This window comes from Colius striatus, chromosome 6 (genome assembly GCF_028858725.1).
Source record: "Colius striatus isolate bColStr4 chromosome 6, bColStr4.1.hap1, whole genome shotgun sequence".
Classification (NCBI taxonomy): Eukaryota; Metazoa; Chordata; class Aves; order Coliiformes; family Coliidae; genus Colius; species Colius striatus.
In genome coordinates this window covers 14,971,546-14,983,177 of record NC_084764.1, presented here as the reverse complement: position 1 = coordinate 14,983,177, position 11,632 = coordinate 14,971,546, and the positions used below count along the sequence as shown (strand labels likewise).

The 11,632-nt window shown below is 41.1% G+C and overlaps 1 protein-coding gene across 1 annotated transcript; it reads right to left on the bottom strand.

Moving 5' to 3' along the window:
- Window positions 1–6,058: 6,058 nt before the first annotated feature.
- On the bottom strand, window positions 6,059–7,554 carry GJD2 (gap junction protein delta 2). The gene is made up of 2 exons (XM_061998363.1): window positions 7,484–7,554; window positions 6,059–6,902 (listed from the first exon to the last, which is right to left on the bottom strand). The coding sequence occupies exons 1-2, from the start codon at window positions 7,552–7,554 to the stop codon at window positions 6,059–6,061; spliced, it is 915 nt and encodes a 304-aa protein (XP_061854347.1).
- Between the last annotated feature and the right edge of the window lie 4,078 nt (window positions 7,555–11,632).

The following is an 11,632-nucleotide window of genomic DNA, read 5'->3' as shown; positions in this document are numbered from 1 at the left end:
TTTAGTACAAATATATAGTAGATACAACAAATTATTTTCTTGCTCTTACAAGTTATTTTTCTACTTGCATACAAGAAAATGGTGCTAAAGAGCTGAATACATTACGTGTATGTAAACTAAATATTACTCAAGGACACTTGCTTGTGGACATTTGATAATGTCAAGATGTTGACACTCTCCTCCTACAGAAGCTGTACGTATATAGATGGTACACATTCTTGCACAAAGAACCTTGCTAGAGCAGGTTCTCGTTTCTTTTTTCAAAGGAAAAAGAAAAGAAATTCCTACAGACATTATCTGTCTTCAAAACACCTGAAACTCTAGTACATCACCTGCGGCACAAATGTGAAAGCCCCTTGATATTTAACTTTTTCTGACCGTGCAGTAACTCCTTTAATAATGCATCACAAGTCACTCAATGTAAAGCTTTAGGTCTGACCGCTCCACCTAAGTCTGATAGATATCCATCAAGTACCATCTGTTTTCTGATGAACAAATTTTCTGATGGCAAAATGATACCTGTGGTATTTCCAAATACCTCCAGATATGTTAAATTCACTAGCTCTAGGGGTGAAGTTAGGGACATTGGTTTTCACCGTGGCTTTGGACAGTGTAATTCACCATTTAGATTCTCCAAAGAAAAGCTGGAAAATAGTTGCAAATAATTTATAGAATTGTTTTGCTTACATAATACATAATGAAAAGAACCTTGTATACTTGCTCACAGATGTGTTCAGACCATGGTTTTAACCCTAAACCGCATAATAAATAAAGTCCATAGCCCACCTGTTTTTCCTTAATACCAACAAATCCTTACTTTTTTCCCAGTTTTGCTCTTATATGTGCTTCCTTATCTCCTCAAAACCTGTCATTCTAATAGGTTATAAAATCCCTGCTCAATGTTAATTTAAAAAACCCAAAACTTATAGATTTTACAAAGAAGTGAAGCATTGAAAAGGAAGTCATCTCTTCCAGAGATGATACTGCTTTATGGGTGTAAATAATTATTTACTTTAGTGTTCCTCATTTTTTTTAAAGTTAACAGATTACATATTTATGTACTACAAAATATATTTTTAAATCAATCATATTCAGCAAATACTATTTTCAGTGAGAGAAACCAGAAGTCTGGAATTGGTTAATCACTTTAGGATATATTAATTATTTTCCAGGTACTGGTAACTCTTCCCTGTCTTGACACATCGCATACACAAAAAGAGGTAAATTGGTAGAAAATTGCCTTACTTTCACATTCTGTCCAATACAGGAGAGATTCTCACTTTAAGAAGACATCAGAAAGTCTTGTATATGTGGGTTTCCACAGGCTATATATCTGATTCATCCTGTATTTCAGTCACCACTAGGAAAACAGCAATAGATTTTAATGCAACCAAGGCAAGTCTCTAATTATAACTTAGATACACAGCTGCTCAGTTAGACTTCTTAAACTAATTCATATAGCCAGAATTTCACAGGAAAGGATGATGGTTGGGACTTTTCTGTATGTTAAATACCTGGTCAGGTCATTGCACACAGTTGTAAGGCCATGCATTAATACTGGATATTGGACTTCTGTATTCAAGCTGTAATACAATTATACAATTTAGGTCAAATTATTTTAATAATCTTGCATATACTTAGCTCTATATATACATATGTAACTATGATTTATTATTAATACAATACTATGGAGTTCTCTGTATCTGAGCTTACAGAATCATTTTGTTTGGAAAATTTCATGGGTTGCTGACTCACAATTGACTTCTTTAGTACATTTTAGTAGACATAATATGAAGCACTTCATAGTGCAGTTTCTTCACAGAGGTATTATCAGAGTTTCATTGAGAGGATGATGGGGTTTAGAACCTACTATTAGTAGCTGATTATAACCTATTATGTTTTCTGAAAGCTTGCGATAGAATAGAATTTCTGGGAGAAGTATCCAAAAATGTCCAGGGATGTGTGTGCAACACAGAAATAGAGTATTGTCTCTCCTGATAACATCAGGAAATAATGAGTTTTCTACCAGCTGTGATTTTCTTGATCCTAGAAAAAACAGTGTCATCATTGAACTGATAAGGAACAAGAACAGTCTGTAAATGAGGAAAACCTATGCTTGTTTTCTCCTCATTTGTCTTGATTATTTTATTCCCATTTTTATCCTTGTGAACCAAACAGAAGCTTCTGACCCATTTCACTGAAAGAATCAGATGGAACATTTATACTCAAATAGAATAAAGCCAGAAAGATGCAGTGACAGTCTCCTACAAGGAATGTATTCTTTTAGATGTGGATGAAAAGAATTCTTCCTCACATCTAACCTTAACATTTCGCATGTATCTTCTCCTATGGTTCTACACAGCAGCAATGTCTTACCCTATTAGATCTAACACAGCAGAAGCACTGAGTCTGCATTGGAGTGTCTGAGTATTCTGACTTCTTCAGAGTAAAACAAAATAAAATACTTCTCACCATTTCTGTGACTCATTCATTTCAGTTGATCTCTCTGCTCTTCAGATTTTCCTTAAGAAAGATGAAAACTCTTACATTTCTTTAAAGTCAATGGTCTCTAAAACTGGATTATGAATGGTGATCAGTCATTTTGGCTTCCCCATGTAAAAATACAGCTAGTTTTCTTTACTAAAAAAAAAATCCTATTTAAAAAAAAAAAAAACTTTTTCTATAATCTGACTGCAACTTATACACATCTAGCGAAATGGTTCAAAACCCCTACATAAACTATTTTTGAAACTCACACAGGTTTTATGTAAATTTTAAAATTTCACAGAACTGTGTATGAAATTTTATTGCAGTGTTCCATAGGAGTTTAGTGAATATAATTTTTATGTTTGCACATATGATAACATATAACATTGTTCACTAGAACAAAACAGGGTATACAATTAATAAAATAAACATGAACTCTGAGGTACAAACAAGACCTAAGTGGCCAGTAATGTGTCCTTCAGCTACTTGTTCACTCAGTTCTCTTCAGTTAACACACTTTTCCGTTGCTGTGACAATTTTAAAGCATTTATTCTGTAAATGAGTAGTCAGCTTTCATGCAAACAATTCATTAGCATTAATCATACGACTCTCACATGATACATTGACAAAAGAAGCATTTGCAATAATTTTCTTGTCCATGACAAATAAGTAATCAGTAGGAAATGATGAATAACAATTGAAAAAGAAGATTAGAACAACTGATCTCTTAACACCATTTCATTTCTCTTCTGAAATATGAAACATCATATTCTATTTAGTGTAAATGTGGAGGATGGTATTTCTGTTTGCTTACTTTATGATTGATCCTGTTGCATAAATTAACACTTATATTTCATGATATATTTCTCTTACAAAAATTCTGATGAATACCAGCTTACTGGAGGTACAAAACATGCAACTACACAAAAATAATGAAATGAACTGGCACTGACTATTATAAACTGATACTCCCTTGGTCTTACCTAAAGAATTTTAATGTATTAAAACCTTACAACTTTCAAGTCATGCACCTTCATTAGAGTTTGACTGAAAACTGCTATGTAGCTGCTGGAGATAACTTGCGTTAGGGCTTCTGTCTAAGAGGAAATTATGCTGAACCTGAACCAAAGCCCAGTGAATTCAGTAGGCGATTTTTTCCTTCAACTTTAATTGGCACTGGATCAAGCCCTTTGCACACCATCTCACATTTATTCAACATTAAAGCAATGACTGTCAGGCAACATTTTTCCTTTCTATATCTATTCAAAATGATATTTTGAAAACTATTCCAGGACTCTGTAAAATGAAAATCAGACTTGGATTTGTGTTTCAAATAATAATCTTCAGAAGCTTGTTAAATTGCAGATGGAGATTTTAGCTGCCATGTTGTCCTAAAAATAACATGCAGTTTTCTGGAGAGCATGCAGTCAACTAACAATATCAGTGGCATTTATATTGCAAAGAATCATTTGAGAAATCCATCTTTAGAGGTTTCTATAATCAAATTGAAAAAAAAGTTCTTTTTTACACATAAGGAAAAGCATTTGTAAAATCTTTACAAACATGACACATCTCAAAGTCTTTTTGTGTTTCACAGTACAAGGAAAAAAGACCACAGATATAAGTGATAATGAATAGACTTTCTAAGAATTAATTGACATTTTTTAAACTGACAATGCTGGCAAACCACAAGAATAGAATGTTAAGATTTTCACTGTAAGCCAAGAGGAAAAGATTGATATGCATTATCTCTGAGCCAAAATGCAATAAAACCAATTTTCAGGCTTGAAATAAAATACAATCAAAAGGCCGCTAGTGACTCTGAGCCCCTGTTGTTTTCTTATTTTATAAAGTATACTCAAATACCAGCACCATTTGACCCTTTTCTTTAAAGGGCAGATAGTACTTAATTAGGAATGTACTTATATGTTTTTTTCAGTCCTGATCCAACTCCTACTGTTGCCAGTGGGGATATTTTCTGTTGAATTCAGTGGAAATAAAACAAAAAAAGTCCGTACATAAAATTAGTATCCCTGTTAAAATGGGTGCTGTTGAGAAAGATTTGTTTGTGACTGCCCCAGTGGCTTACCATTAAGTTGATGGGACATGAACAGTATATTTCTTGAACCAGTTGTAAGGCAGAAAAGTTGAGATTACTATTTGGATTTCCTGCTGAAAAGCTGCAATTGTTACATTTATGTGTAAATGTATTCTGTCTATTGCCAGCATGACCTTGGCTGCCAATTGTGTTGCCCTTTGTGTCAGCAGAAAGAAGGCTGTTGGTGTCAGTGGGCTTTGGATCAGGCTTTAAAAACAGAAAGTTTGCTTAAGGAGGAAAACAGACATAATGAATAGTCCTGATTTCCAAGGTTTTTTCACTTAGAGATTAGAATATCAGCAAGACACTTTAAACCCTGAAGAATAGTTGTTGTAAGTAAATTATTTTGACCCTGTTTGTTTCTACAATTGTATAAAATAATAAAGAAGAAAAAATATCTCTGGCTTACAAAAAAAAAAAAGGCAAGTACTTTATTTATCAATAGAGATATTAGCTGCTTTTTACACCATTGCAATGACTAAACATATAGCATAAAATAAACAAGGGAGAGTAAAAATCACTTTATTCCAGCTGGTATCCCAAGACAACCATTTGACTAAGTACAGAGTTAGATGTTTCAAGTATGGCACTTATTTATATAAGAGCAGAGAGAAGGTGATATATTCACAGTTAAAAAGCAATGAACTCTGTTCCTTTGGTACATGTGTCATCATAGGTGATTGTAGGTAAGTACATAACTTGGCTGGCATGAATCAACTCCATCTTATTCATGCACATATTAGAGAATGAACTGAAATGTATTGATATATTTTGCACACAACTAATGTAAGATGGTTAAGGTCTCTGGGGTGTGTGTGTGGACAGGCAAGCAAAAAATGGCAAAATTATATTCAACATTTATTGGTTAGCATAACTAATTGATGCACAAACTATGATAGAAAATAGCTAGTAATACATACCAGGAATAAACTCTGTGATTTAGACAAGCAAAATAATGTAAGACATCTGGGAGACAGGTGAACGCAGATATCCTGACTGAGCTGTGGTCAGATTCCTAACAGTGCAACTACTCTCCATTTAAAACACACTTACTTCTGCACATTGCAACAGTTTCCCCTACCCCATACCACCCCATAGAGAAGAGCATCCTTGTAGATTTTTAATACTAACATTCTATATGTTTACAACAATAAGTCAGACTGTCCAAACTGTAAACTTATCCTAATGACAACCAAAAAGCCACTCCACAGACAGGTAATACCCAATCATTAGAAAGAAAAGTAGGAATAATAGTAGCTGTGATGTAAGGCTAGATCAAGCATGGTTTTATAGCTGGTTTTTTTCAGTCTTTTACATAGAATTGCATTTTGCAGCTAGTTCAGTTAAGTGCAGATCCAATACCTTAATGGCTTTCTTGGTGGTTTGATAAAATGCTTGCCTAAGCAATGTACCTTTCTCTAATGGTATCTGGATCTGTTCCACCTGGAATAGTGTTTCGGTTCTGTCACAGCCTCACACATAAGCTGAGTCACTTGACTGAGTCCTGCCAAAGTTAGGCATGCTCATTCTTGGCAGGTCCTTATTTCTGATTTCATATATGGATTTCCTTTTTGCCTGTACTCCTCTCACTGCCATTTTGATCTTTCTCCAGCCCAAGTGGTTCAGTTCTGCCAAATTGAGCACCACACAAATCCCACTGACAGCAAACATGAATACCAAGAATACAGTCTTCTCAGTGGGTCTAGAGACATAGCACTCTACTTCTTTAATGCAAGGGTATCTGTCACATTCGTACATGGAAGGGACATTGAATCCATACAGAAAATACTGTCCCACTAAGAATCCAATCTCTAGGGCATTTCGAAAGACCACTTGGATGATATAAAATCGAGAAATGCCTTCTTGCCTCCTCATCTTTGATTTTGTAGTTCTGATAGCAGGATTGGGGATTTCCTTCACTTCTAAGCAGTCTGGTTCTGCCTCTTTGGTGGAGTTCTCAGTGTTCTGCAGCACCCCATTGACAATCGTGTTCTTGATTTTCTTACAGTCCTCACGCTTCATTGAATCCTGGTCTCTCTCCAAGGTGAGGAAGACAGTGGAGTACCTCCGTTCCCTCTGCTTAGCAGACTGGTGAACCGAGTAAGTTATGAAGCAAAGGCTGGGTGTGCACACCATGATGATCTGGAACACCCAGTACCTTATATGAGAAATAGGAAAAGCCTGGTCGTAACAAGCCTGGTTGCAGCCTGGCTGCAGCGTGTTACAGACAAACATAGTTTGCTCGTCATCGTACACCGTCTCCCCTACAATGGCCACAATGAGTATCCTGAAGATCACCACCACCGTCAGCAGGATCCTGGAACAGAGAAGCCCGTCAGTGCGCGCCGCCGCCGCCGCGCGACCGGGAGCTGTCCAGTGCTGACCGGACTGCGGCCCTTCACGGGCTCCCGCCGCTGCCCGGCACCGGCGACCGGCGGCGGCACGGCACACAGGAGATGCTCAGTCGGCGCGGCATCGCCTCGGCGCGGCCATGTGCAGCCGTGCGAATCCGCTTCGATGTCAAAAATCCCGGGCTATCCTCGCCCGCCTCGACCTCCCTCTGGTGCAAAAGCAATCACATGCGCTTTTGGGGTCCTCGAAAGCACGGGAGGGAGCGGCACTGGGTTCTCCGGATGCGGGACCCCGGCGGCGGCGGGGTCTCCGCGATGACCACTCGCTGCCCCGCGGCTCCTGGGGGACAAGGCCGGCTGCGTTTGCGGTGCCGCACGCACACGCACTCCAAGCACACATTGCAAGAGACCCGTGCGAGGTGCCCCGCACAGCCAGGAGCCGTCCAGTGCCCCCGACCCATGGACCGGCCCGCTCGGACTGAGAGGGACCCCCCCATGCCCCCGGGGATCCCCCCCATGCCCCCCCTAGCCCCCTCGTAGCCCTTACCTCCCTATCATGGTAGAATGCTGCTGCACGGCAGCTTCCAGTAGCCTCTCTAGAATAGTCCATTCCCCCATCGCTGTTCATTCGGAGACAAAGACTTTGGCAAGCGGAGGGGATCTCTTCACTTAGTCCTTCCTTCTTTCTCTTCCCTTACTTTTTTTGTTTTGGTTTTGATTTTTTGGTTTTTTTTTTTTTTTGCGGTGGGAGGGAAAAAAACCTGACAAAGCAGCCCTTCTCCACTGCCCGCAGTCCGATAGCGGGAAGGCGGCTGGAGGCGGCAGCCCTTCCGAGTCCCGGCGGGGCTGTGCTAGGCCCAGCGGGGCTGTGCTGGGCTCGGTGGGGCTGTGTTGGGCCCGATGGGGCTGGACTGGGCTCGGAGCTCCGCGGCGGCCGCCACCGGCCTGGCCCGCTCGGCTCCTGGCGCGGCGCGGCGAACCCGCAGCGGTGAGGGAGGGAGGTTGGCTTTTAATGTCTTGCTGTCTTTAATCTGCCTTTAAGTAGTCTCTGCTTGCGTCACTGACAGGTTGGTGGAGAGCAGCCAAAAGCAGCGCTCGGGTTTTCTCATTTTTATTACTCCCGTGAATATAAAGAAATAAATGCAATAAAATAAACTAAATAAATAAATGGAGGAGGAGAGGGAGAGGGAGGAGGAGGAGGGGGAGGAAGAGGAGGGGGAGGGGGAGGGGGAGGGGGAGGGGGAGGGAAGGAGGGGGAGGGAAGGAGGGAGGAAGAGAGCGAAGGAGGGCGGGCGAAGGAAGAGCTGCGCGTTGTGGAACCAAGTGCCTCCTTGCTGCACCGGCGGCCCCCCACCGCCACACGGCCCGGCGCTCCGCCAGTGGGACCGGCCCGCCCCAGGCCACCCCGGCCCGGAATGTCGCCCCGCCAGAAAACGGGCGATAGCCCTCGGCAGCTGCTTTGAAAAACTGCTCCAGGGCGTGACTGTGACACGCTGCCCCCAACGGGCACAAACGGCTGCTGCCGGGGAGCTCCGAGGGGTTGATAGACTTTGCTTCTCTTTCAGAGATCGACTGTGGTTTCTGCCACTCACAAGCTGCGGTGTCATACTGCAATAACCTTGTTAGAACCGCTTACCCTTGGAAAATATTGCACTTGAAACCGCATCATTGTTCTCCTTATTCTGATTCACTTGTTCTTTTTATTTTGTTTACAGATAGAAGAATCATGAAGGAGAAATGAAATATATAGCCATTTCAGAAAATTATGAGTCTGAGATTGGATTTAGGCTAGGAAAGACACCAAACCTTCACACAAAGCCTCTCTAAACAGCACAGGAATCAATTACCTTGAACAAATCCCTGCATTATAATCAATCCACATATTTTATTCCCCTAAACTGCTATACTGTGTTTAAAATATGTTTCATTTTACAGATACTCTTACAGACCGCACCTGAGTCACGCACCACCAAACAATTCCACACAAAAATACTGGCACCAATTGGAATTGACTGTTCTTTGGTGGAGAAGTGTAAAATGCATTCTGTGTATTTCCGTAAAGATCAAGTATGGCTTCCTACCTGCTGTTCCTTTTGCTCAACTAATTGCATTAAAATGCAATGTAAGAAAAATTGCAGTCATTCTGATCATAATGCTTCTGCTGCCAAACAGTAAAAAGAGTTTCTTTCAAAGGCAGAACTGCTCAGGCCATTGTAAACACTATAGTCCTTTGTTTTCTTTGTGACTGTCTCGTAAACCAATTCTATGTTGTATTAATTATATTAAGTGTTATCTGAATAGACAGGACCGTGATTCATCTGTGCAGAGGACATCTGTGTGTTTTAGACACCCCAAGGTTTGTTGTCTTTCCATTTGGTATGTGCATATGGTCTCTGATTGACGTGATATTGGGTCAGTTGCCTGATTAGATCCCCAAATCTTTGAATTAGGAAACTATCAAATAACTGAAGAGCAGTGAATTGCTCTGTTGCACTGAAATTGGTAGGTTTTTCTTCTCTTCCAGTCAAGAGTTTGTGAAGAAGCATTCCATAATCTGGATTGCTTTCTTCCCACACTGTTTGGAATTACTGAGAAGACTCAACAATCACTATTTTCCCTTGAAATCTGACTGCATGCTTCTTGAAAGCTGGTTCTCACAATTCCTGCAGTTGCTTTTCTTGTGTGTAGTTTGTAAAACCTGCTGCTGCAGCAACACCATAACAAAAAGGAAGACACTGTTTATTTTAAAAGGACTCTGGTACCTATCCAGCTACCCTGACAACTAAGTGTATCATATTGTCATGGTTTAGCAAGGAGCAGCTTTTGCTTGGTAACGGGGAGCGGGTTGCAGTAAAGATCCGATAAAGAGTTTTTGGACTCTCCCCCGGCTCCTGGGTTCACACCCACCTCCGGCCCGGCCAGGCCAATCTGGCGCCTCTGCGATCACTATTTACGGATGGGAATTTGAAGTGCTGGTAGGAGGTGTAAGAGTGATACAAGGTGGAGGCGACGATACGGACCCCACAGTCAGAGAAGGAGGAAGGACGGAGGAGCACTAGACCAGAGACCCTCTGCAAGCCGTGGCGAGAATGCAGGCTATACCCCTGCAACCCATGCAGGGCCATGGCAGGACCTGAGAGGTACCAGCAGCTCCGTGTGAGTGCACCCAGACGGGCGAGGGACTGTGTGGGGAGACGGCCATGGCGCAGGCTGTGCTGGAGAGCCTGCACGCCACAAAGCAGATCCACACAAGAGACAGAAAGGAGCTACAGCCTTTGCACGTTGGAGCAGTCCGTGCAGGGCTGCCGTGTGTATGAGGTACCCCACGGACTTGCAGGGAGGACTGGTACGGAGCCCATCTGTCCTGAGGAGAGGCAAAAGGCAGAAGCTATCAGGAATAGACAGACTGAAACCCCCACTGCCTGCCCCCCCTGGGCCGTTCAGGGTGGGAGGAGGACGTAAAACCACCGGAATCAGGGCTCTAAGCCTGGGAAGAGGGGAGGTGTGGCAAGAAGGTGTTCTTAAAGGACTGGTCGGACCCTTCATTGTTGTACTATTCTGTGTTGTTTTATGTTTGTTATGTTTTGGGGGTGTATGGTTATGTTTTAGTTGGTGTTGCATTAAATTATTTTCTCTTTTCTTCCCCAAGCCGAGTACCTGGTCTGTTTTGTCCTGGACCTTAAGCGGCAATTAAGCTCTCCCTGCCCTTTGGCAATCCTCAGGTCTTCGGTACTCGAGGCTAATCGTGGTCTTTTGTTCCCTGATGGGCCTAAACCACAACACGTATGAATCACTAAAGTATCTGTTTGGGGATGGTTCTGAAAATTAAAGAAATCAAAGTAGTTAAGGAAGCAGTAATTCTTATGTAGAAGGAGAGAGGGCAGGGAATATGCTAAGAAGCTAATGATGATAATCCTATTTAGCAAACCAAATAGAGAGGAAAGCCCATGACTGACATTAGAGAAGAGAGGAGATTTTGGTTCATAAAAAAATGAAAGAATTTCTACAAAGGAAAGCTGTTCTCTAGCAGTGGAATAGAAAACTAACTCATCTAAGATTATAGGACCAGTAAATAAAAAGGAATTAAACTCTGATCATATCAAACACTGGCCTGTTAGTGAACAGTTATTCAGTGTTTGCTCTGCGTGCTCAGTTCCACTTACTACTAGTGACAGCCCAGTTGTGGAGACAGGGAAAGAAAATACCATAAATTAATGCTTCAAACATGTAAGAACTGTTATGAAATTGCTTTTGATTTGAATATAGTTTGACGTTAAATATTTTCAGGCCTGCTCTTACAGGAGTTGCATCTCATTCCTAAATATCTGACCTCTCCATTTTTAACAGTAACCTCATGCTCCTTGCCAACTGTATTCACATGCAGAATACTTCGCCTTAGATTTGAGAACTGTTTACTGTGCTTCAGACCTTTGTAAGCTTGGGGAAAAAAAAAAAGTCAGTGTGAAAGTCTCTTCCATAGAAAACTTTTCTAGAAAACTCAGCAGTTTGACTGATCTCAAACTTACATGTACAATTTCTGGAACTATGAACTGCTGTCCTTAATTTCAGTCCTCATTTATTGTCAAAATAGAAATAATAATAGTAAGTGACATTATGTTCTATAAGTGTTTAATCCAACAGTGAAAGTTGTATGAAGAATGTAACTATTTGCATTTCCATTATCCGTTACATCTGT

Coding starts and splice junctions, on each gene's coding strand:
- GJD2 (XM_061998363.1), bottom strand. CDS start 7,554: ATGGGGGAATGGACTATTCTAGAGAGGCTACTGGAAGCTGCCGTGCAG. Junction 6,903..7,483: donor CATTCTACCATGATAGGGAG/GTAAGGGCTACG, acceptor TCTCTGTTCCAG/GATCCTGCTGACGGTGGTGG.